Source organism: Thermobia domestica, chromosome 12 (genome assembly GCF_964235325.1).
Source record: "Thermobia domestica chromosome 12, izTheDome1.hap1.1, whole genome shotgun sequence".
In the NCBI taxonomy this organism is placed as follows: Eukaryota; Metazoa; Arthropoda; class Insecta; order Zygentoma; family Lepismatidae; genus Thermobia; species Thermobia domestica.
Genome location: NC_137465.1, coordinates 172,231,719 through 172,259,528, shown reverse-complemented (window position 1 = coordinate 172,259,528; position 27,810 = coordinate 172,231,719). Strand labels below are relative to the sequence as shown.

Genomic DNA, 27,810 nt, shown 5'->3' with positions numbered 1-27,810 from the left:
CTATACCACACGCCTCATACCCTGAAAATTCCCAGCGCCGTCCCCAGACCTGAACCCCATTGAACATTTGTGGAGTGAATTGGAAACGCGCATACGAAAACATGAAATAACTAATAAAACTAGACTGAAAGATATACTTTTGCAAGAGTGGCAGAATATTACACGTGAAACCACTACGTCTCTTGTTCATTCAATGCCCAACAGATTGAGGGAGGTTATTCGAAAGCGAGGCATGCATACGAAGTATTAAGGAAAGATATTTATGGTTTGTCATTCATAACCAGAGAACTTTTCGTTTGCTGTACAAATACTTATGTCCAGCACACAGTGCATATTGTTTGTTTCTTTTCATTGTTGTAGCAAATCAATCTATGTTTTGTTTTCCGTTTATTTTGTGCATATTCTTTGCTGAATGAAGCATATGTTTCGCACGACACATGTGTCTAATTATTTACCTAATGGCAGAAATATGTGTCTTTTCTTCAACGTTTGCACTGTACTAATACTTATGACCATGACTACATAATTCCATAGATTTATATACACAACTTTCATTAATTACTATTAAAGTAAAATGATATTAGATGGCAGTAGTTCTTCATTAATATTATTTAAACATTTTAAACAGTGGTGTCCAAACCAATTGTTCAACAATAAAGTAAATATATTTTACCTCATACTGTATGCCATTGTATACGCTTTAATATTTTTACTTATTGTTTAATGACACCGAGTTTTATACATGAATTTAACGATTTTCGTAAAAAATTGAAAAACTCTGACAAATTAATACCCAAATTGTTTCAGATCTTTTAATCCTTCGAGGCTATTAAGGGTCGCCAAAATTATTTTTTGGAGGGAGTGTGCAAGCTTGTAGGCTTGGCGGCCTCGTTTGCTATTACCTCCCTATGGGAATAAGAAGAGAACAAGCTTCGGACGATATCAGCGTTGGCCATTTGAAAAAGAACATGCCCAAGTTTTTGGATTGCTTTGGAAAGAATGTACACTTATGTCCAAAATTATTGTCGCATGTCTATAAATATGTTGTAGAAATATAATTTGATATCGAATTCGTCCGGCATTTCTTATAATGTTAGTATGTGTATAACTGGCAAAGACATGTATGTGGAAAATTTCATGTGAAAAGAGCAGTAAATAAGAACAATAAAACAAAATATATACCTTTCTTATCCATTTAGTTTTACATTTTGTTTTACTCATTCTAATTTTCGTATTTATAATTCTTTTCCTATGAAATTTACCACAAATATACATTTCCCGATTATATACATAGTATCAGTATTAAAAGTATCCTGCAAAATCATTAGCAAATTATATTCTTACCAGAAGACAGTTATAGATATGCGACAATCATTTTGAACATGAATGTACATTGGTTTCGGTACTCTTCAGCATCAAGATTTTATGAGATGTAGACCCCTTACAGATTAACTCAAGACACCAATCACATAAGTTGCCACCAAAAATCGCGGCTGCCTCTACCTCGCTGAAGACGCGTAAGCTAAGCATATTGTCATGGGGATCGAAATGTTCTCGAAACCTGTTTTATCTCCATGATCTATTTAGTTGATTCCTGTAGATACAGAAATAAAAGCTAGTCTTTTGAATATTTATAGGTTAAATGGCCATGGTGGCTTACTCACCTTTGACGTGACTAGTTCCTAATTTGATTCCAAACCACATAAGTTTGTGGTCCGATAATATAATCCCCAGGGTTTTGTCAAGGTTGCCAAATTTCCTCCAACATTCTCATTATACCAAATTCTCTCATAATCGTTCATTTTCATCAATCCTTCTCCTCCTTTAGTCTAGAGAAAGGGACGTTAAATTTAAAAAAAAAATCATTTTCACTAAGGTTAAACTTCCTTTAGTTTTTGGACTACAGTAATAGAAATTACGTAATAATAGTAATCTCAAGCATACAACTCTTATCAAAAATAGGTCCTCTAGCCCACAAGCCTTTGGCTCGCTAAAGGCTACACTATAGGTCAAAATCGTGCCATTAGATTAAGAGTCCCTATCACTGCGAAATTAAAATACCGCTAATTTTACAGTAATTATGTTATATCTTCAAATAGATAAAAGAAAATCGAAAAGTGGATCAAGACCTCCCTAGACGATGTTATTTTGCATGAGGTACCGTTATCACAAGTCACCTAGTAGCTTTCCGTTTGTAGTTATTTAGAAACGCGAAAATAAATACCGATTTTCGAAATGGCAGGAAATCGAAAGCAGATAAGCGAGTCGTAATAACGGTATCTCACGCAAAATAATATTTCTAGGGAGATGTTATTCCACTTTTCGATTATCTTTTATCTATTTGAAGATATCACATAATTACTGTGAAATTAGCGGTATTTTAATTTCGCAGTGATAAGGCCTCTTAAAAGATCTAATGGTTTAAAGTTACATTAACTTTTTTTTTTTAACTTACTTTCTCCAACTTACTTGCATACACAAATATTAATGCTCATGGGTTGGCGAAAAAGCTTGTTAAATATTACACTGTCCTAAAGATAAAAGATAACTGTTTCTAGTTTATATTATATACTGTGTTCATGTTGCTTAGTTATTAAATTATATTAGCTCTAAGTACCCGTCGTATTAGCTCTAAGTAGATAAAAATGGGAGGATGTTATGTAAGCCCGCAAAGCCAAAACATAATGTTGATTGCATATAGACCAGGCGTTCTCAGAAAGTCAAACAATGTGAATAATTTTTACCCTTCCAGCAAATCCCCCGGAGCCGAAAATCAAATAAATAATAACACAAAATGACGTCCAAAAAGTTAGTGATACAATAATTTGACGTGACATACTACCTAGGGTGTTTATAGAACAGTATACGGTAACCCATTCTACCAAGCTATGGTATGGAACCTTTAGATGTAGCGTGGTTGTACCAATTTCGTTTTTAGAGACCTTTCAGATATTAGTTCCTTAACTAAATACTAGACTATTATCTATTTATACTTTTTTATTAATCGGTGCCAAGCCAAACAAATTAATGCTTTATAAAATTAACATCAAAACTATTTTTATGTTAAATATTAATTTGTTTGGCTTGACACAAACTTAATTATTTTTATATAGATAATAGAGCTTTTTGAAGTCGGTTTCATACATATATTATTCGTTCTCACCTCAACCATAGGTTGGTGGGCAATATGGAAATTTTAAAACTTTTCTCTCACTTGGGAGAGCTGTTTTATACTTTGATAAGGTCTCTTCTTCATAATTGCATCTGGATATTATCCTTGGTCTTCCTCTTTCTGGTTTTCCATATATATATACATACATGTGTGTGTGTGTGTGTGTGTGTGTGTGTTTCTATATTCTTCCAGTGTCAGTAACCTAATGTGCATACTAGCTTTAGAATAGGTCTACAAGAAAATTATGTGGCGAACGAAATCAGTTTTCTCACTAAATAGGAGAGCATTATGTGGCGAATGAACACGACCGTAGTGGAGGAAGAAAGCTTCCGTGTTTATTAGTCAATAACAAAAGAAAGAAAATCAGAAATTATTGATTCTAATTCCATCTAATAATAAAAAATAAGTTTCACATTCTTATAAATTACTCTGAAGAAGGGAATAATCATTTGCGAAAAGAATAGGAACATGAATGCTCGCTGTTCAAATTAATCAAATTCTTATTCGAATATCAAAATTCCAATCGTTATTTGAACTTTATTCGAAAGGTATTTTTTTTTTTTCGTTGTTCGTATTTTCGAAATTAATACTAACTCAAGCCAGTTGAGCCTCGAGTGAGTGATGTAGCATTCAATAAATGCTCAAGAGGATTTTTTTTTTTTTTTTAATCTTCCGGCAAAGTAAAGAGGTAATTTCTTGAGACAGTATGACAAGCATAGTCCAAAGGTGAAAGCATAGTCCAAAGCATAGTAGCATCTGGAAATGCTACTAAATAAAATTAAATTTAAAATTTAAAGAAAATAAGCGAAAATTTCCGAACGCAAAAAAGAAGTCCATTCATTTTAGGAAATTTTTATTATAAAGAACATGCAATTTACTTAACATTTTACAAGTTAAAGCTTAACATGAACGTTATAACAATTTTGTTCCATGTATTTCTCTCTTATTGTTGTTCTCAGTAGCAATAAATTATTATTATCATTATTTTGCAAAAAAAAAAAAAAAAAAAAAATGAATAGAAATAAGTATAAATTCCCAAATTGGATTGCAAATAACTTAGAACCAAAGATCTCCATAAGAAGATATTTCACATACATACTAAGCAAGTTAAAGTCTACTCTCATGCCAAGTTTGGTCAAGGTAGGATGGATTTTGTAGATTATGTATAATAGAAACTGTCACTCATATAGAAAAAAAAACGAAAAAAATCAAATTATGAGCGGTAACATAAACTCTGTGACGGCTTTGAGGATCTCATACCTCAATTTAAAAAAAAAGAAAAAGGAAGCATTATGTGAAAAGTTACTGAAAATATTTTTCAATTGAAAACGTTCAAAAGTATTTATTATTATTATTATTATTATTATTATTATTATTATTATTATTATTATTATTATTATTATTATTATTATTATTATTATTATTATTATTATTTTCGCTAGACGAACAACAAGTCATATCTATAAGAATATTACCAGCACATCAATATAACGTCCACATTTTAAGAGGTACTAGAAAAGCATTGTATTCCTGTGCAAAGAGCGAAATCTTGTATGTGTATTTTCCTACAACATCTTTTGTGGGATGAATTCTGGAAAGCGTATTCAGGAATCTTCACAATGTTTTCACACTCAAGTAAGCACAAACAAAAAAGAGAGTGAGTGACGTAACTTTTTTTTTTAAATAGATTCCAGTTAGATGATAGAAGATATCCTTGTATTGATATATACAAATACACTTGAGTTTAACAATAACGGAAGAATGATCATACTCTAATAATATTTATCTTTCTATAACCAACAAGATCTTAATCTTTACTTAATTTAATGTAAAAATCTTTCCCTCACATCGCACTTTTTTACGTTTTCAAGTACGGAAATAAGTAAAATTTATGAAAATACCCTAAAAGTTTTTTTTTTTTTTCAGAAGAAAGAAAATAAACAGAACAGAAAAGTAAAGAATTTTTTGGCTTCCTGATATGGAGTTTCAGTAATAGTAGTTTTATTATTATTATTATTATTATTATTATTATTATTATTATTATTATTATTATTATTATTATTATTATTATTAATATTAATAACTTTCAAAAGTTTGTTTACAGTTTTAAATTAGGGAACTAACTTCTAAGAAATAACATTTCCTTCACTACCTATATATATATATATGAAGGTGTGCGGAGTAAATGTGTTCGGGTAATGAAGGAAAAATTATTTGTTATACATTCATCTTCAAGTAAACTACTTCCTTTTGTTATTTTCTCAAAGAAATAAAAAACATTCCCTTGAAATAAATTCACATCTTATTAAATTTGTTTTCCTGATTTAAGAAAAAAGAAAAAATACCCAGGAGAACCCACTTTGTAAACAACATTCCAATAATGTTGAATGTATCAACGCATTCTTTTAAACAACAGGAATATTTATTTGTGAAGCATTTAATATGTATTTCATACAAAAATTTTGATGATAATTTTTTTTATTTGTATTAACATGGTGCCCTTCTGTGGCGGATCCAGGGGGGATCCCCCCCAGAAGAGGAAACTTTTTTATTTTATATACATAAATAAAACCCTCCCAGAGTTTGAAACTGATAAAAGTAGTTCTAAGTAGCAGAATGACAAGCTCCCCCCACCCTTTAGAAGTCGGCCGTGGATCCGCCTCTTGTGCTCTTGATGTCAGAACAAAATATTAAAAGAAAAACATCTTCAATATTATTTTATATACACGAAATAGTATCAAAAGTTGCTCGCTGATGCATTGCATTCATACAATAAATTAGGGAAGTGCAAGATACTCGTACAAAATGTATCCATAACAATAACAGTTGTTGGTCACGAATATCATAGATTTTAGTGCCATGCCAATTACCAAGAGGATATAATAATTACTACAAATCAACGAATACAGTATTATTGTGTGATATTCGTCCAGAGAATAAGTATTTTTCGCAACGGGATTAAGTTATACTGTGTGTTCATTAAAGTAAATAGGTTATTTGAAATCATGTTTTAATATAAGTTTAACAGTTAATGAATAATTTCATGTTATACTTCATTAGTGATAGTATATTCTGTCGTACCACTATCCACTAAAAAATTAAGTGCAAACTGAAAGGAGGGAATTTGCGTTATTATCAAATTCAATTCAAATTCATTTTGCTTTCGCGAATTCTGACGAAGGATTTGAAGTTTGAAATAAGTAAAATGTTATTTATGCCTAATGTGGTGTATCGTTAGAAAACATGGTCGCTTAATTTGAGGGAAGCATTTGAAAATAAAATAATTAGACAAATATTCGGACCCAAGAGGGACGGGAATGGGGAATGGCGGTAACTTCATAACGAGAAAGTACATACGATTCTGCACATTTTGACAGAATATACAATAAACTGTCCACCTACCATTTTAATATTAACGCAATAATATTTGCTGTGAATGTGAACAAATAAATATATGAAGTGTACTTTTTCAAACCGTACGCACCTTATGATGACTCTCTTGTATCTGACAGTTACGAGGTGGAGAATACCGGGTTCCCTTTTGAAACCCTTGCGTCCTATTTGTGCTGAAAATGGCATTTGAAGTGAACGCATCTGAGTTAATGTGTCGCAGGGCCACTGTCGCACCTTAATAACTAACATACACATTGAAATTTTAATTAGATTTCGAACTGCCTATGGAATTAGGTTTATTACCTTTATTGTGTCTTTTACTTGGTAATGTTCCAACTAACTTTTATTTACACGCTGTCTGTCCATAAAATATATGAAGTACAAATTGACGAGTGTACAGTAAATGTATATTTACAATGATGACGCGTGACATGAAACGCATGCCAACAAAGGGACATCTAATGAGCACTAAACGTATTTTATATGTAAAATATATTCGATGCTACATAGAAATCGTAAATTACAGAAGAGGGCAACGCAGGCAGACTTTCTTCGAAATGTAAGTAGAGATGTGATGAAGACTACGTCTACATATTACGATTTTAATGGGATACCTTCAGAAGCATTTGAAGTATAAAGTCCACTGATTTCGCCATGTATATTTTTCCTATGCAGATATAACTAATTACAAAAAATTAAAAAAATAAAAGACAACATTAATGGCTTAAAGAGAAACGACGGTAACTCTACAATACTAAATCAACGTTTAAAAGAGACCCGCGGTGGCTCACTGGTAGAGCGTACACCCCTGGTGCATAGGGTCCCTGGTCCGATCTCAGCTCACGCCAAGTGAACTTTGTGGTGGACAAACATCGGTGTGCGTGGGTTTTCTTGGAGTTCTCCCGTTTCCTCCAACTTTCTTCATTCCACTATTTCATTCATTTCTTATCATCACCGTTTCCTTTAGCCTAGCCGGCATAATTGGAACGTAAAACTGATTTGATTTGATTTTTCAACTGTTTTAAAACAACTGCTTCGAAAAAAAACGCATCAGTCACCATAGACTGCCATTATTGGCAGGTAATTTAGCACATGCTGAGAAACTTCTATCCAACACGGTCTTTAGATAAAATATTCCGTCTTCACCTAACAATTCTCTGTTTTAATACTGAAGCTTCTTTCACCCCTCCTACTTTTCCTTCTATCATACCTTCTAATATTATTTTTTTCCCTACTGTTCCTAACACTTTCTCATTCGTTTTATGTTCGAGTCATCTATTTTTTTCATTCTTCTTCACACCCATATTTCGAAAGTAGTGTTGCCTATGAGACAAAAAGTATATTTCTAAATTCGAAACGAGTCGAGGAACGTGACAAAGAAACGAGGATTTTCTCGACTATCGTAAACAACACTAGTTCACCCAAGCCAGATTTCAAATTGACTTTGCATTTGTCTACACACTATGAAAACTATAAATTCATAAAGTAATTGAGCAAATGCAATAGAAGAAATTTTACCAACGTTTGAGCTTACACAGGTCTTCACACGTTCCGATTCCACGTTAATCAATAGGTCCACGTCTCGTATAGCCTCGCTGCTGAAAGGGTCGCTAAACTTAAATTCAACTCAATCCTTCAATTATAAATTAAATGTAAATCTTGCAATTTAATACACTCTATTCGTGCACTAGATAGGTTTCTGTATTATCGACATCACGACTCGTACGCAGTGTCCTGCGAATGGAGACGAAAGTGCATTGTGTAAGCCCTGTCTACTAGAATCTGATGACACAGTACGAAAAACAAACTTATCCTATGACAAATTTTGTCTACTTTTTCTTTTCTTTATATATATTTTTTTCGAAGTATTATCAAATAATACAAATGATCATTTGAAGAATTGCTCCCGTGTATACGAATCGTTGTTAGTGCAAGTGTATTTGCTACGCGTGAACCCAAGTTCGAATCTCGTTAGGTAGGTCAGGACCGTTGAATATATACTCTGATTGACTTCAACGTCGTGGCAAATGTGGAACTCATCGAATTAACAAAAGGTAAATTACTGTTTTCAAAGCCAAAAAATGATTGCGAAAGCCGATGACTGATCACATATGACTCTGGTCGATAGAAGGAGTTCTAATCTTTAGAATGCTCAACAATAATTTTAAAAAATGAAAAAAAATATTAAGGTTACTGTTTATCTTATGAACAAAGTAGAGTAAATTTTGTATGACTCCCACTGCTAGCGCGAAATATACCTATATAATAATAATAATAATAATAATAATAATAATAATAATAATAATAATAATAATAATAATACTGTTTCCTCGGGAAAGCATAGTAGTCTAGTGGTTACAGCGTTGGACTCATGTCCACGTGGTCCCGGGTTCGATTCCCGATCTGTGCTTCCCAATTTTCGGGGTCCAACCAGCGACGTGAGGCAAGCTGGGGAGTCACGTGAATAAGAGACGTGACAAACACTATGTCTAGAACGCCTGCTAGTGACAGAGCGACGCAGCGCGTTGACCACGTGTTTGTCGCTAGGCTAGACGTAGTTCAGCCGGTCACTAACAGATGGCGTTCGAGCGGCTCATGTGCACAAGGGGCTGTTACGCAAAGTGGGAATATATTCCTCGGATGTAAGCTAGAATGTTTGACTCACCAAATTGCTTGAAAATGTAATTTCTGGCTCTTTGGTACGTTTAGAAAAATACATAATTACGTTATATCGTGTCCTGGGTGTCATCGTTTGAATATATACAGGGTACGAACATATGTCGTAAAACCTACAATACAAAAAAAACACCATTAAAAACCACGAATTGCATCTACCGAGTCAGTGCAGGGGCGTAGCAGGTAGGCGCAAGCGATAGTCTCCGAGGATGTCTCCGTAGGGAGCAGGCGCGTCAGCGATGGTGAGTATGCGGCTAAACAAGAATGATGCAAAAGACTAATGTTGAATTAAAATGCTCCAACGTGAACAAGAGAACGATGTAATATCCCGAAACCATTTCACTAATCTCCCCTTTAAAAAAATTAAATTTTTGCTTAATTTAATTTTGTCTTAAGTGTGCGGAATAAAACCCAAAAAAATTCCGAAAATATTCAAATGTTAGTATTGCATATCATTACACAAACATATTACTCACTTCGTAGGAAATTTTCCAGATAAGTTTATGTGAAACAATATTGAACAACTTTAATTTGTTAAAATCTGTTTTCATCATAACATACCAAGGAAAATGTCAAGAAAATTTAATTTAAAAGTTGTCATCTTTTTCGTTTTGTGAAATAAAAATTAAGATGTCTTAAATTACTTGGCCTAATTACTACACAGTATCCGACTGACATCTCTCATGTTGCGCGATCATAACGAGAATGAATAAGAAAGTTTAAAGATAAATTGCTGACAGATCTTTCATACTCACTAATTACTTCTTACTTGTGTATAAAAACGCAATCAATGGTCAAGTGGCTAGCATCCTCGCCTTTGTTGCGCGGGTACCGAGCTCGATTCCCAGTTGTCGATCATTGAAAAATTTGAACGTAAGACAGCGGATCGAATTTCACCTTAAACTGTTAAGAAGTTCATGTCTCATATAGCCTCGGTGCTGAAAGGGAAGCTTAATTCCAATTCAACCTACCAATTAATTCCTAATCTTCAATAAAAAAATCACTTCATTAATTTGGATGATTAAAAGGAAACAAAGATTGACGAATCTTCATTCCTGTATCATAGAAAATAGATAGGTAAAAGTAACAGATGTCAGTTTATCCCTCTATTTTGAAACGGAAGTGTGGGCTCCGTTTGTGGTGGCTCAGTGGTAGTGTTCACTTCTGGTGCGTGATTTGATCCCAGCTCGCATCAAGAGGTCTTTGTGGTGGACAAACACCGTGCGTGTGATTTTCTCGGGGTTCTTCCGTTTCCTCCCACTATTCGTTCCACCAATCCATTCATTTCCCATCATCACAGTCTCCTTTAGCTTAGCTTACTCCTGTAAACTAAAATATTTGAAACAGAACGACGCAGGCAAGAAAAAAAGTAACTTGATTAAATTTTACCCCAGAATATTAATGAGAAGCATTTTTAAAAAGGACCTGATCAAACTATTTCTATTATTATTTTTTACATGTATTATAAACAAAACATAGAAATTGGAATGTGGGCTCCGTTTGTGGTGGCTCAGTGGTAGTGTTCACTTCTGGTGCGTGATTTGATCCCAGCTCGCATCAGGAGGTCTTTGTGGTGGACAAACATCGTGCGTGATTTTCTCGGGGTTCTTCCGTTTCCTCCCACTATTCGTTCCACCAATCCATTCATTTCCCATCATCACAGTCTCCTTTAGCTTAGCTTACTCCCGTAAAACTAAAATATTTGAAACGGAACGACGCAGGCAAGAAAAAAAGTAACTTGATTAAATTTTACCCCAGAATATTAATGAGAAGCATTTTTAAAAAGGACCTGATCAAACTATTTCTATTATTATTTTTTACATGTATTATAAACAAAACATAGAAATTGGAATTCTACATTGCTACTTTATTGTTTTACAAAGCCACATCTCCCTCCAAGTTGGGATGTGCGTAAAAGGAAAGAATCATTATGAAAACGAAATTCAAAATTAAAATTATCATTTGATGCAGTATAAAATATGATTTTCGTAATTTCGGGACTGCACACTAGTACGATCTTCGTGTACAATCTTGTTTAGGAAAATGGTGACAACTTAGGAAAAAGTAACTATGTCCTAGTGATAATTCAACAAGAAGAACATTTAAAGAGAAATAAGACCCATTGATTTGTATACAAGAAACATAGTACAATAACATGAGATTTGAATCTATTGCATTGAACAGGCAGAAATCAGGTCTAGATTCTAATTCGTTCTATTACTAATAATATGCAAGAGGAAAAAGTACTTACACCGCTTGATCTGATACTCAAAACATAGATTCATAATAGAAACAATGAACAAGCAAGAGAAATGCTACTCGGCTCAGAGAATAATAATAGTAAATAGTCTCAGAAGGATAATGGATTCCACCAATTTTTTGATAATCATTCACTTTCACAAATAATCCGTCTCCTTTAACCTAACGGAGCATGTTGTCGGATGTTAATTAAACTAAAGATTCAATTTAATTTAATTTTCTGCTGAGGTGAGGAATAGAAACCACTAAAGTGTCCGGATAAATTGTGGCAATACGGCAAGATTGGTCAGGAAGGAAAAGAGAGCATTATTGAAAAGTGGATCAAGGTATAAATCTGGACACTTATTCCGAAGTTGGTCGTCCCAGACCGTGATCGCCCCCCAGAAGAGGGAACTTGCTTATTTTATATACAATAAAACCCATCCCCGAGTTTGGACCTCTTACAAGTAGCTCTAAATAGCAGTATTACAATCCCCCTCCCAGAAGTCTGTCCTGGATCCGCCCCTGGGTGGTCCGCCTGGTTTTCGACAAAAAGCGTAATACCAGCTACGAATAATTAAAAGTCGTCAATTTTTAGGAGCGCTTTAAAAGTATATAATAGAATAGGGTAGGGTAGAGTAGGGCAGGGCTAGCGTATGGGGTTAGGTAAGTTTTGACTCGTTTTGTTAAAATTAATAGTGTAGTTTCTCGTCTCTGCGTAAGGATACCAAATGGAGCAGCCATGTACAGAATACAAATGCTCGTTACTTTATCACAATCCAACCATGTGGTAATCTTGCAATATATAAGCACAATTTCCGCTCTCCTTACATATTTTCAATCACACAAACAAGTACAATTATCCATTTCTTCCCGGTAAATTTTCAGAACGGATGACTAACTTTGGAACTTAATCCTAAATCTGGATTTTGGTCTTTTGTTGTGGTTTAATTTGAATTTATTTTTAGCAATAAATCATCATCTGACTCGGTTTACATAGTATGTATTTTTTTAAGAAAGCTGTGTAGAGTATGAGGTTAACAACAATCTATTTTAACAAAACTTTACCAGAGATGATTCAGTATAGATGTAGCTTTATACAAATAAATGCATAGTCAGTTTCAAGTTGCGAATTATCCAAAATTCTCGTCCCATTTTCTTTCTTATATATAAAGTTATAAACACCATTTTATAAGTCAATATTATATTTCGGAACCAACAATACATTTCTGCTCATTAAACAGTAAACACACACGCCTTTCCTATTAAAACTCTCAATAATTTAAAGTAATTTATTGTTTTATGTTCCTAATAATTTCATACCTACATAACCAGTAAGTATCCTGAGGAATGCTTGTTTTTTAAAATATTATTGACTAATACGTCCGAGTTCAAAGCCGGTCGTTTTCATGACTAACTCGGGAAGATTAAATGAGAGTTAATCTGAATTAAGTAAGAAGATATACAACGAGATTGTGATTTTTTTAAAATTCATTATCCATAAATCTCATATAACGCAATATTTAATTGACAATTACAATGCGCTGGTTATCGTCCTTAAGTTTATTTCAGATTAATGTACGAAAAGTGAATAATTAATTTCAAATATCTCACTATTACGGAGGACTTTACCGACATTCAACGGTGCGACAGAAACTTAGAAAATCCTTCTAAATGTCTCAGATCAAATACTATTCCTGAAAGTGGTGCCATTACACAGCACTGTTGTTTACAATGGCATTGCGACGGGGATAGACTAAATAGTACCGATTTTCATATTACAATTCTCGTGTTGCAAAATTTCTATTTTTCATCTTAATGTGTTGTATTTTCACAATTTTATTAGCTACAATTATGTACTAAATAAAGATGTACTAAATGTAAAGAAGTTCGTCTTAATGGGTAGGCTATTCCCGGTGATATAGGCTTAATAAAATTTAATTTCGTCCTCCTCTAGATCAAAATGGTTAGGGCCGGATCTACGGATTGTCAATTCGGGGCATTTGCCCAAGGCGCAGCTGGTTGAGAGTATGTAAGGGGCGCCATTTCGATGCAAAATTGGGAGGAAGGGGGACAGATATACGTCTTTGCCCCGAGCACAATATTTCGTAAATCCGCCCCTGCACTTTTTGCTACTTTTTCTAAATTACAGTGTTCAATTTGACTTTCTGAGAAAAGGCTAAAAATTCCCTCATTCTATCATCCCATTTAATTCCATGTCATATTCAACAAAGATCACCCCTAACTAGCAGGTTTAATATTGGACTATGGAAAAGCAGGTCTATATATAAAGTATGGGCTTGTATGGTTCGGAAGCTTGAACATTACACAAATTAGAGAAGAAATATTTAGAGAGCTTCGAAATGTAATGTTACAGGAAGATGAACAAGATAAAATGGATAGAGAGAGAGAGAGTAACGAACAAAAATGTTTTAAAACGAGTAGGAGAGAAGAGGATTCTTTTAACCAGGATCTATCGTAGGAAGGCCAATTGGATTGGATATATCTTGCGAAGAAATTGTCTTCTTTCTAACGTCATAGAGGGAAAGATGAAACGAAAGCGAAGAAGAGGAAGAAGAAGAACACAACTGATCGAAGATTTGAAAACTAGAAGAAAATATTGGAAGTTACAAGAGGAAACTGAAGATCGAGGAATGTGAAAGAAACATTTCCAAACCCGAATCTAAAGGGAAACAAACACTCCTATTGGTTCCTAGACCTAACAACATACAGAATACTTAATAATAAGCTTTTATTGGCGATTTGAACTATTTAATTTTATTGATGATGAGGGAAGTTCTCTCCACCATACAACATAGGGATAAAGTTTACAAATGGGGCCAAAAAACACCACATCTCATGCTAATTTATTTATTTAAAGCGCATCTAAATATTTTAAAAATATTATTTAAACTTATTATATATTATTATTAAATATATTATTTAAATATACTGTATATGTGTTTTGACTTTACATTATGAAAAAAAATCATACATTAATCGTGCTTGACGTGACATTTTCTAAGTTCTTTTTCTCGGCGATTCAGGTCCTAGGTTAAACTATGGATGCACATTTCATATCGAATGTTGCAAAAGTGCGTTATACCCCCCAAATAAAATAAATTGGGTGGTCTTAAGAGTTCTCTCGATAAAGTAGCACTTAAAAACGTATAATCACTTATAAGAGAAGAATGCAGTAGTGAAAAGGTCACTTCGATCACTACATTTCACAGGCAAAAATATTTTTAATAAATCCACGCACAGCACTAATCCTGCCTTACTAAACAAATAGCAAATGGCATAGCGAAATCATGGCACCAAGTATTAAAGAATGCGTATGGTGTCTCCGAGTTTCCCGCCAATCTGTTGACAAGTAATTTTGAGAATTAGATGTGTTAAAACAACCAGGTTTGATGGGGAAAAATTGTTATTTTCGAACACTGGTACTTTCTAAAGAATCATGTTGAAAATTTAATATGCTTAATTGAAAAAGAAACGCAGTTTTTTAAAATGAAAATGTACATTGATAATTTCAAGGATTACGAATTTTTGGATAAATTCTTAAAATTTCTTTCTTTAAAAAAAAAATCCTTTAAAAAGGTGTACAAAAGATTCTCTAACAGTAACACAGTATGAATGATTCGCGAGATTTTTATTGGTAGTGAAATTTTAAATATTGTTTACTTTGTTATGAAGAGATTACGTTGTTATCACTATGCTTTACAAATACATTGTCGCAATATTATACAAGACAGGAACACGACGAGAAATATATTTTTTTTTAATTCGAGACGTGGCGAGAAATTTCACGAGTCTTGTTCAACAGTAGTTCATCCAAGTCTTAGATCTCAGACACTGTTTTAGCGTTACACGATTCATGGTATAAAAACTATAAATTGATCAAGCGATTATACGAACATAATGAAAAACATCTATCAACGTTTAAAGACAGGCAAATCATTACACAATACAGTCCAATAACAAATATGGTTTACATGTTATATCACACACTTCGTGGATCTCTCGTGACGCTAAAGTATTTTGATAACTTGTAAAAGAACTGAAGACTCGCTATAAAAAACAATGTAAGTGCCACATTGAAATTGTTTCACTTATTTTATATTTTTTTAAAAAAAATTACGTTTATGCCTTAGATTTTCATACATAGATTCATTTCGTTATATGCTAGGTTCTATTTCTAAGCAATAATATTTTCTATTTTGTGACGCTTGGGCACAATTTATTATCTTTTTTGTATCTACTGTTACAGTAAGTATTGTTTTTGGCACTTACATTGTTTCCTACAGTGAGTCTTCAATATAAGAAAAGATCAGAGCATAAATTTTGTACCAAAAAAAAAAAAAAAATCGAAACGACACATTTAAAGTTTTTTCGAGATACAAGGCGGGACTTCTGCAAAATTTACGAGACGAGGCAAAATGAGAGAACCTTATTTCTCGTCTCGTAAGCATAGCGCTACTTCTGAATATGACAAGACACGGGAAGAGTCAAATACTCTGAACTTTCGGATTCATAATTATATAAACGACAGATATTGGAAAATGAAGTTTGTAAACCTTGAAAAAACAAAGTGATCAGGTTGAGATCATAAATTATTATTCAATGACTTAAAAGAATTATGATGATGTGACAGTATTCTGAATTTCAGCATGCATCTTCATTGCGAATTTAGAATTTTAATTTAGCGTCTCATTCAGCACCGAGGCTATGTGAGAATCTCTATTGCAAACAGAGCGGAATGCATCTGCGACCATTTATTATCGACTTCTTGTGTTTATGATGTTTCAAAATGACGAAAAATAGACGGATAATTGATTCAGGAAAAGAGTTGAGCTAGGAAGTTTAATGCGGTGCGCGTAATACGTATTCTGGCCTTTTTAATCTGCAGTAAATATCATTACCAGCACTGACCTAAGCTATTCAACCAAGGTGGGTTGCATCAGTGCAACTTGACAAATGCTTGTGTTTAGTACTATTTACCTTGATTTTCCATCGACTACACCAGGTGTACATTAAGTTTATTATATTACATCTTGTAGCTTATTGTTGATCGCCCAAATTGAATTTACACAGTGTAGTAGAACAAAATCACCGAAAGGCATGTCACAAATATTAGGTACAATAGTGGAGATAAGACAGAACCTTGTGGAACAAACTTGGAATTTTATTTGGTCAATGAAGTTAGCGTTCGTTTGTTGATATGAGGTTATATAAGACGTGAACTTATACGAAAATGGTCTCCCACCGGAAATCAAACCGGAACTCCATACAAAAAAAGCGCAGAGTTAGCCACTAGACTACCGGGGAGGCTTCCATGAAATTTGAAATGCTGATAGGATAAGCTATAATTAATGGTAAGTAGGAAGATATTGTTATCGACCATATAGCACATTCTAACCCAAACATCATTTTTTTTTTTTTTTTTTTTTTTGAGGGAGACAGGTTTGGGTGAAATCTTTATTGTCGCATAATATATGGAAATATGAAGAACTGCCACTAGAGGGTTTCGCCCTCTCTCTTGGCCTGGGATGTGGAAGCATCAATTAACTTTTATTGCATTTGTTGTTGGGCAAGGTGCTGTCAAAGAAAATGTTGGTAAGAAACCATTACAAAAACGCAAGAAGTTGCAAACACCTATATGCATATTAATACATAAAATAACTAGAAACAGAACAAAATATAAACATTAAAAATAACTAAACTAACACATAATAGTATAATAGAATAATAAGTGCATTTAGATAAATAATAGTAAGAGGTGCAGGGAAAGCATCAAAATAAATGAATATTCAAAATATGATTATCAAAAAGTGCTAGTGAATATAGGCATATTGTAATTGACGACATCCATGCTCATGATAATGAATGCAGTGCACATCACATCACAACACAATGAAATAAATTAGTGAGACGAATGATGGTTAGTCTTCTGTCTTGGGGCGGCTCAAGACTGATGAAAAACGTTGGGAAGCCCTTATTAGTGTTGTGGGAAACAGTGCTATGATGGTAAAAGATGAGGAATATCATGATGAATGAGCTGTCGTCGGAAAAATCTTGCATGATGATGATCGTCTGGACGTTGTCGAGCATAAATGGAAATGAGGATGCTGAGTGGCGTATAGCAGTATCGGAACTGGGAGTCTTGTTCCAGGTCTATAAATATGGTTTCGAGAAATATGTCTTTATATGAATGGAGACAGTTAGAAATATATTTTTGCCGTAAGAGAGCAATGTGTTGGACTAACGGAGGAAAATCGATCTTATTGTAGAGATCATCATTGGGGTATGGTAGTCTTATGCGAAATGCGAGTCTGATAGCATGACGTTCGAGAATTTCTAATCTAGTGTAAAACTTCTGCGGAGCAGAGCACCAGGCTATATGACCGAAAGTGAGGACACTACGCATAAAGGCTTTATAAGTATTCAGTAATAATTTAGAGTTTAAACCCCAGTTTTGACCCACAAGTCGGCGTAAAAGCTGTAATCGATTTTTTGCTTTCCCAACAAGTTTCTGGAGTTGGGCTGTCCACCGCAATTTATCATCGAAAACAATACCTAGATAGGTAACAGTTTTAGTCGGCTGTAGAAGATGATCACCAACACGTATCCGTAGCAAATTTGGATTACGGTGAACCTTACTGCGGCGGTTGGGCGGTAAAATTACTAGCGTCTGTGTCTTATCTTCGTTAACGGTGAGTCTCCATTTATTACACCATTGAAGAAATGCAGTAATTGTAGCCTGTAAGTGGATATTAATTTGCTGAATAGTTTTACCAAGCGTGAGAAAAGCGGTATCATCCGCATATTGGAACAAATATGTATTAGGTGCTGGAGATGGTAAATCCGATGCATAGAGGATGTAAAGAAGTGGTGATAAGCTGGAACCCTGCGGTACGCCGGTCAGTGGGAATATCGGATGTGATAATGTACCATTGATATTCACATAGGCAATACGATTCAGTATAAACGAATATATAACTCGAAGGTAAGTAAGAGGAATGCCGAGTTTCAATAGTTTATAAAATAAGCCGTAATGCCAAATGCGGTCAAACGCCTTCTCGAGATCCATGAGTACGAGGCAAGACGGTAATGCTTTGTTATATTGATTGGTAATTATAGTGATAAGGCGAAGTAGTTGGTCATTGATACTATATAGCGGCCGGAATCCTGTTTGATGAGAAGGTAGAAGGCTATGTTCGCTAAGATATGGATGGACACGACGTCCCAAACATCACTTTCATTCGGTATTAGACGATAAAGCCTTAATGTTTCTTTCGTGGGCAATCATAACTGAAGTTATTTCCAAAGATTATCGTTAGCTTTATTTAACATTAAAGTAAGTGTTACTAATATATTTGTTTTCTTGGAAGTAATCTGAGCACCATTTTTTTCATCAGATTATTATTTTCAATCTGTATCTTTTATGAACAGGAGAAATCACTTTATTGCCATCTATCTATAGCTTTTTGCAGTTAATATAACTTCAAGAGAGACTACTTTTGCAAGTTATCATTGTACGAACTAAATAAACAACGAAATTGTATGCACATATGCTGAAAAGAAGTCTTATAAAGTTACAAAAAATTAAAATTGTGCATGTCTTACGTTTTTTTCTTTAAAAAATCTTATTGATTTTTTTTTTTTTTACCAAGAACGATTCTTTTTATCAACAAATAAATTTGAATTTAATTTAATTTTCCTCAGACAGTTCACGTTCTTGTTATTAAAAAAAAAAAGTTGATGAATAAACATTTTTATACAAATGAATCAGTCTTTTGAGAAACCCAACTTATCCATAAAATTCTCTTTTCGGTGCGTTGAAAAACAAAATGCTTCATGTTCACCGCCTCGTATTCTTTTCTCTCTCTTGGTTTCTGACATATCAGTACTTATTACAGACATTTTCTATGCATCACTGAAGTCGGGTGTCTTTGCTAGATTTACTCTAGCAGATTTTATCTAAATCACATTTTTTTTTTTGACAAGTTGTGTTTCTCAAACACCGATTCACATTGTCTTTCACAATAGCTATTGTTATTAAAAATAAGTATCTTTTTTTTAGTTACAAAGTTTTTTCTTTTATTTTCTACTTCTTTTAAAACAAAAATAAAACATTAGTATTATGAATGAAAAAGCATTTCAAATTGAAGTTGGTGGTCTTTTATGATGAGATCAGTTATGTTCAAGTTCGATTAATCAATGCCACATTCGAATATTTGAACAGTAATTTGAAAAATTTTGTATAAGCGTTGTTAAGACATTCGAACAAAACATTAAAGTAAATATTCGAGCAATTTATTACAATAGTATCGTCACTTATTTCAATAAAGAATGGACTTTGTTTTAGTGGAGAATATTCTAGCAAGGGTCAAGACTACAGTGAGATGGTGATTTTTTTTCAAATCGAAATACCCTATCCTAGTTTTCTTTACTATTCTTTCCAAACAAAAAACACTACTTTTGTAGCCATCCGCTGGAGGATCACCTCGTATAAAATTAAATCCCCGAACAATTACTGGACTATTTTTATCAGCTCTGATATCGATCAGTGGTCAATTTTATAAACTAGCACTTTCAGCGAACCAATGATAATTCGCAAAAAATAACAGCAGAATAATGTTAATTTTTTAACATGAAACACGACAATTTCATGCATAACAATAATAATAATAATAATAATAATAATAATAATAATAATAATAATAATAATAATAATAATAATAATAATAATAATAATAATAATAATAATAATAATAATAATAAATTCTTTTACAAAATGTTCGCCATATAGCTATACCTTGATTTGCTTAGTATATATGAATGTGCAGACTTCTAGTCATCAACTTTGGGATTTGGACTTCTTTAAGTGTCTTCACTACAGCGAAATTAAACTACCACTAATTTTAGAGTTTTTCTGTAATATCTTCAAAACAAATAAAAATATTCAAAAAGCAGAAACGTAGTGAACTAGACAATACGATTTTGCATGTGATACCGTTATCACAACTCATCTATCTGCTTTCGATATGCAACTGTTGATAGATTTAGCATTTTGGGGGGGGGGTTCTGTAAATAGCGGCATACCAAAAGCAGATAGATGAATTGTGGTAAAGATATTACATACAAAATCGTATTATCTAGCTCACTACGTCTCTGCTTTTCGAATATTTTTATTTGGTTTGAAGATATTGCAGAAAACTCTAAAATTAGCGGTAGTTTAATTTCGCTGTAGTGAAGAACCTTAAATAGACTATACTGGTATATCGTATCGTATGAGATCTACTGAACTCATCTGATTTTGACCAAACTTAGCATATAAGGAGAACTTGAATTGCTTACTAAGCTTGTGAAATATTTTTGCATACAGACTTCTGGTTCCTGAATTATGGACTATCAAAATTAGGATTTGGTGTTTGAGATTGGAGTTTTGGAGACGGGAGGATTTGGAGATTTCCGTCAATTTTTTGAGGGAAAAACTAACTGCTACAATCCAAAAATATCTTTCGATCTTTCCCCATCTTAGCGCAATAGTAGACCTTAACTTGTTCAATAGGGGAATGAAATACTTTTTCTGTTCAAACTTCCTGGTTTCTGACGGTTCTTTTCTGACTTATGGGCCACCAAAAATCAGATTTGGACTTAACCAAATTCGCAAAATAAAATTATTAATTGTTATTTAGTTTATTTATATTAACCTATAATAATCTAATAACAAAATATTTGTTAAGAAAAAAACAATAAAGAATGAAGAAGTATTTTTTTTTCACATTTGAGAAAGCTACTACTGTATTTTCTTTCGAAATTTCCAGGAAATTTTGTTTAAAATCCGACAAAAAATTGCTCAAAGTTTTCCAAAGTTTGAATTAAACAAGGTACATTTATAAGTTAATTGTGCCATAATGGTTTGCTGAACTGTTATCAATGGAAATTTAAGTCTTTCTCCATGGTTATAAAAACTTTTTTTTTTTCTACTGAAGTTTTTTTTTTTTTTTTTTTTTGTCTGATCACTACTGCCCTAATTTTTCGCCTACATATCTCGTTTTTTTAATATCCATTACAAAAAATCAAACTACAATAATAACATGTCAAAGTTCAAATTCAAACATCTCTATGAAAGCGAGCGAGATTCAGCCAACGCTGCTCTCCACACCTTAATTCTTGCCATTAAGATGGGAGGTAGTAAGCAAAAATAGAAAAGTTCGAAACAGAAACGCCCGCAGGATTTTCTTCCAAGGTAGGGAAGGGGAAGGCAAAAGACCGAGTCGATAAATAGCGAATGTTCAGATTTTGATACTCATAATATTTCATGTAAAAAAATGATTATTTATGTACAATGCATTACATTATTAACTGTATTCAATACTATACTGGGTGAGTATGTAAACCTAATATGTGATATTTATTCCAGAAGAACTTAACTCCTTTCAAAATTTCAGAGGCGAGGAAAATAGACCTCAGCCCATGGTTCGAAAGTAATGATAAGAGTATTATTGTTTAGTCTGCATAATTATTAGCTAATACTTAGAGAAAGCTACTATTTAAGGCTTTTCGCTAAACTAACATTTATTTTTTGAATTTTAATGAATCATTAAAAAAAAAACAATGAATAACATCATTTAAAAAATATGAGAGAGATAGTATGTGTAAAATGCTTATATGTGAATTAATATTTTTTTTCAGCGTAAAAAATGTAAAAATGTCATCAAATTGCTCAACCAAATTTCTTGTGTATATGAAAAGGTTTGAAATCAGTTATTAATTTCAAAGCGTTTTGTAAATATGATCTGATTTACTTTTTATGTTTTTGACATTCTTATTTATTTAGTTAGTTCTTTAAAATTTATAAGAGTGAGAGAAAGCTTTGGCATTAACGAAATAGTCTATTTTGTTGATATTTTCCCTCAAAGAATAAATAGTGACATTCAGGCACGTACTCAGATATTTTTGTTAAGGCTGGATCCAAAGTTTTGAGGGTTCCAATCAGGGCCGGACTGGCCCTCAGGAAAAGGAGCATACCTAATGTTTTTAAGAGGGCGCTACCCTCAAATGGACTTAAACTTAATCCCGACCTGGGAACTCGCCAAACAACAAAGAATATACCATTTTTGTTGATTTTATATTATTCACTAATATTTGCCAATAATGTGTTACTAATGATAATGAATATCAATACTATCTGCTAGCAATAATTACCAGCTCCTATGAAGCTGAGAGCGAAATAATAAAGAAGAGACATGTAGAAGTTGCATATCTTTCAAAAATGAAATAAAGCAAATTATGTAATTTGAAATTATTTCCTTTTTAAATGTTTCAAATCTAGTACTATATATAAAAATTAAGAAACAAAAATTTTAAGAATGGTAAAAAAAAAAAATGAATCAAAAGATTGCGATCTTGGCCAATAATTTGTTTTTGGATCAGGGGCAAAAAAAAAATTTTGAACGGCCCCTAAATCGAATTTTCATGCTTTTTATGGAATAAGCATATTATACTGTGTTAAGTGATAGTTTTGATTTGGCTGCACTGTATGTAGTTCTCCAGATATAAGGCTTACAAGATAATTTTTGACTAAAATATATTGGATCTTTTGATCCAAAAGGAACATTGGTTTTCAATTGAAACCAAATGTTGATTAACATTTTTAACAGTAGCAAAATATCCTTAAAAACTCAAACGTAGTATTATTTTTTTTTACTTTTCTCGATTAGTTTACAAAATATAAAATCTTATTCATCATTTACGGAAATTTAAAAAATCACCATAAAAAATTGTATTTTTTTTAAATTTACATGTACAAATTCAATACCTAGAAGCGAGAAGTATTCAAAATCCCCACCCGAAGGAGTGACAACACTAAAATAGGTAATTCCATGTAAAATAGCCAGAAATGAGTAACACTAGCTGTTCTTCACAGCTTCGTTCATTTGAATTTCAGAATTAGATGGAGGTAATCATTTTACTGAGTACTTACTTTAGTTAATTGGCTTAAGAAGTAACATGAGATCGTAACAGCAACAACTACTTGCAAAATAAAATAATAAAAGCTTAGATGTGAACCGAGATCAGGTGCGCATTCAGAAGTTTTTATCGGAAAGGGTCCAATTTTTTTGGAGGTCCAATATTATAGTATCAAACGGATGTTATTCTACATCCTACAAATATTTAAATACTGTCGTCCATACTCTCACGAGAGGAAAGAAATAGTATTAATGATAAGTAAGGTCAGATCTTTAATTTATATCAGTAATTTCTCTGCTAAACAAGTAAAGATAGTTTTACTACGTCGACGTTTAGGAGATGGTCCGGACCCAGTGGACTCCCCGCGATGGTACGCCCCTGGTGACATTGTATGATTACATGAAGAAATGAGTAAGAAAAATTGATGATATGAAAAACATTGGCATATGTACTGAGTTATATTTTGTTGTTTACTAGAAAATTTCTCAAGGAAATGCAGTGTCACTCTTGAGGGAAGTAACATTGATAAGAATTAATAATTTATTGTTACAAGCTATAGGAAAAAAATTCCCTAATGTACTAATTTCCTCATTAACGGTAGAGTGTCACCGTAGATAAAAGAAATCAAAGGTGTGACTTGAAAATTCCATATTGAACAGCATATAAAAAAGTATATAAATTACTAACATAATATGTATGTACTGCATAAGCAAAACTCCTATTATAGATTTCATTATCATCCATGTTAATTTGATTGTACTTGAAAATATTTCAGTAATGAATAAGTAATTAATAGAAATTCTGTTTAAAATACGAAAATTAGAGAAATTAATTGGTTCTTGAAAGATTTCACAAAGTAGCTAATTAACTGCATTAAAAAAAAAAAAACAACATTTTAACTTGTGAAAACAATCAGCAAAAGTGACATCTATAAAGGTTATAATTATGTGTCATTGTAAATAAGGTTTATCCAATTAAGTTAATGTAATAATAATTTAAGTTCTAAATAATCACTGTCAAGAGAGGTGCTAAAAGACTAATTAGTATACATCTTTATATCGTTCAATACAATGATTCTATAACATTTTAAGCGTTTAAAGGGACAAAAATAATTATTAATTTACTAATTCCTTAACAATAAAATAAAACAACCATAATTTTAAGCTTTATGGTTTGTTTTTGAAAGAAGATAACACAAAATTGTGCTGTTCTTCGGTTTTTTTGACTTGTTTTAATTATAAGTATTATTGGATTAATTTTCACGGCAATTATTCTAACAAAGAAATGCAGGAATAGATGACACCCACGAAAGCATAAATTTTAAAAACTGTTGTTCTCCTAAGTTACAAATATTTAATTAAAAATTACGTCCTAAATTTCTCCAGAAATCTATTAATACCACCGTGTTTAGCCTAAAATATGGATTTAGTTGTATCATACTATTTTCTAAAATTTTTGAAACTTAATTTTCATTAGTAATTTTAAAAGCGGGTCTTTCCGGATAGTAAGACGATAATCAGAGGTTTTATTTGGGGGTGAATCTCTTATGTTGCATGGACAATCTTGCTCCCCTCTCCGCCAAAATTTAAAATAATGCTACTGATGATAATGTAAATAATTGAACAATCAATCTTACAAATTTTCCTATCGAAGATTGGCATTTAAAAACCTTTAATTTTTTTTTAAATGTAGTTTTGTTTGTACTTGATTTATTATAAAATCAACTTTATTGTCGTTAGAAAAACTATGACGGTCTTACCGGAACATGACTTGTAACTAAGGTACAATAACAAAAACCGCAAGTTTCTATATTCAGCAAAATTAATTCAAAATTAAAATCAAACATGAAAGAAAAGTTTTGTGTTATTACAGAGATATAGATTATTGGTAAATTAGCCACATAGTTACTCATAGTAGATGGTTAGAAATCCGTATTTTGTACCGGTATGTCTAAATCTCGAAACTTAAAATATACTAGGCCTACATTCTTGATAAGTTATTTCTCTTGTCAAATTAGCAATAGACAGATTAAATGGTTTCAAAATTTCTAATCCACATGTTCACGCGAGAAGTGCTAGTGCAGCTATAAGAAAAATGCTCTTATAATATTTCCACAGAAAATATTACAATTCTGTTACTTACCTCCTTCGCTACTTCCATTTAAACCTTCGAACGTCTTGCTTGTCATTTGGAAGAGGGCATCAAGCGGCGATGTCCCAGAGCTACCGGCAGTCGGCGGCGCGCTCGAGGCTGCAGGACTGTCGGGGCCACTCTCTGACCGCGAGGACTCGCAGTCAGCCGATTTCGGCCTTCTTCTACTGCGATCCGCATCGCTAGCACCGAGGTCCCAGGGTCGAACAATACGAGTCACTGGTTCACTTGCCGCTTTTCTAACCGGCCGGTGATTTAAAATGTCCATAATGGAAAAAGATTTCACACCATTTCTAAGACCAGAACCTGCAGCCACCCCTGCCGCTGGTGGTGAAGGAGATGGTTGATGATGCGGCTTAATTTGCATCATTTTTAATTTCTTTAATGGTTTAAAATAGTCCTCATCATCAGCCGCTGCAGTTCTTGCTGTCCCACACGAAGGGCTCGTAACAGCACTACAGGAAGAGTCCACAAGAGTTGCTACACTACTACTGTTGCTATTGCCACAAAGGTCGGGGGTCACAGGTGACCGGGGTGATTTAGACAATGGAGGAGATGGACAACCAACGCTAATTTCATCATCGTCACTATCACTTCTTGCAGTTTCTGAGGCAGTGTTTTGGCTTTCTGAAGGGTCTGGACTTGAATGAGCTTTCGGAGAATCCCCTCCAGACCCCACAGAAGGGTGACCACACAATTCTCCTTCCATAACGGTGCACATTAGGGACACACTGTTTTAAGGAACAAAAGTCCACACACACAAGTAATAAAGATATCCGAAGACAACATTTAAAAACTTAGTTTGAAAAAACGCACCATGTTTTTCGTCAACACATTGTTTTTTTCGGTCACTTACACAACATTTCAAATGGTATGTCAACACATATCTATATCTTCCTTCTTCACACGTGTTGTATCAAACGCTGTCTTCACACGATCATCCACAGTGATTTTAGCACAGTACTCGATTAACCACGACGTGTTTCTTTCTTCTGGAAAAACGTCAGCTTCACTACATCGGGTCTACTAAGCAGGGCTGTCTGTTTGATTGTTCCTTCTTGTAGACACTTGCGAAACCTTCAATTCCAAAGCAGTTCTCCAATCTTGGTGATCAAATTGTGTTGTTCGAACTGATGGATCAGGAGGGTGGATCTGTGGGTGGGGTAGCAGTGTGTGTGTTTGTGTGTGTATATGTGTAATGTGTTTGTGTACATACGTGTCGCTTTCTCTCTCTCTCTTGATCTCTCACTCTCTCTCCCTCCCGCTCAAAAACAAAGCCTGGTCTAAAGTGCTGGTTATCCACGGGCTGTCATCTAGTTTATCAGCGCCGATAAATTACACAGAGCAAGGTCCAGCCCCTTGTCCAATCAGTGTATCAGCGGCTGGATGAAAAGAAGTCGCGCCGCAACAAGAAATCCCCATCCATGCCTCGAGACTAAAGAGCACTTGGAGGAGGGGAAAACCCAAAGAGTGCGGCGGGGAGTGGTGGACTCTAGCGGGGGGCGGGAGGGGAACTATGTACAAGACAACAAGGGTAAGACAGGTGCCGAAAGTTACAGCAGCATGACACTACAGAGGACGCTAGCTCAAACCTTTCCGTTTAGCCCGATGCTTTCTTTTCTTTTTTCCCACTCTCACTCTGTTGGAAAAAAAGCGCCCGTTAGCGGTAGTAACAGCGGCGAGCGGCTTTTTGACAAAAGAAAAACGCCTGCCCTAAAGGGAGTGAGCATGAGTGTGAGTGCCTAGCGTGCACAGTTGGAGGGGGACGGTTCGAAGCCCCAATGAAAACTCCGCCTACCAGCACGAACGCTTATTGGCTCCGAGTCGCTTTGTGACTGCCTATGTTTCAACCGTTCAACCAATAGCTTCTTGCAAGTCACTCCTCTCAACACAAATTAATTACTGTGATCTGTAAAGGGAGAAAAGATCTCAAACTGCGCAGCGCGGATCTAGTAACGAGATCAAAGCCCCGGGAGTGCTAATGGATTTTGCTGTAGGATGAAGCCCTTCTACGCGATTAGGCATGACGCTCTGTGAGGGCATTAAAGAAAAAGGAAAAAGAAAAAGTTGTTTCAAAAAAGGGACATAAAACAAGAGTAATTCTTCTTCTTGACGCTGTTTCTTTTTTAACATCTTTAAAAAGCATCTCGTCTACTTTACGGACAATGAAGATGAGCACAACTTTTGTTGATTTTATTTTT

The 27,810-nt window shown here is 33.7% G+C and overlaps 1 protein-coding gene across 1 annotated transcript in view; it reads right to left on the bottom strand.

The window, feature by feature from the left end:
* Positions 1–27,282, bottom strand: part of LOC145666836 (uncharacterized) — a 241,826-nt gene extending 214,544 nt beyond the window's left edge. Inside the window, exon 1 of the mRNA XM_081734412.1 lies at positions 25,601–27,282. Within this exon, the coding sequence (XP_081590538.1) occupies positions 25,601–26,330 (730 nt within the window). The 5' untranslated portion in view covers positions 26,331–27,282. The remainder of the gene's footprint in view (positions 1–25,600) is intronic.
* Positions 27,283–27,810: the final 528 nt, after the last annotated feature.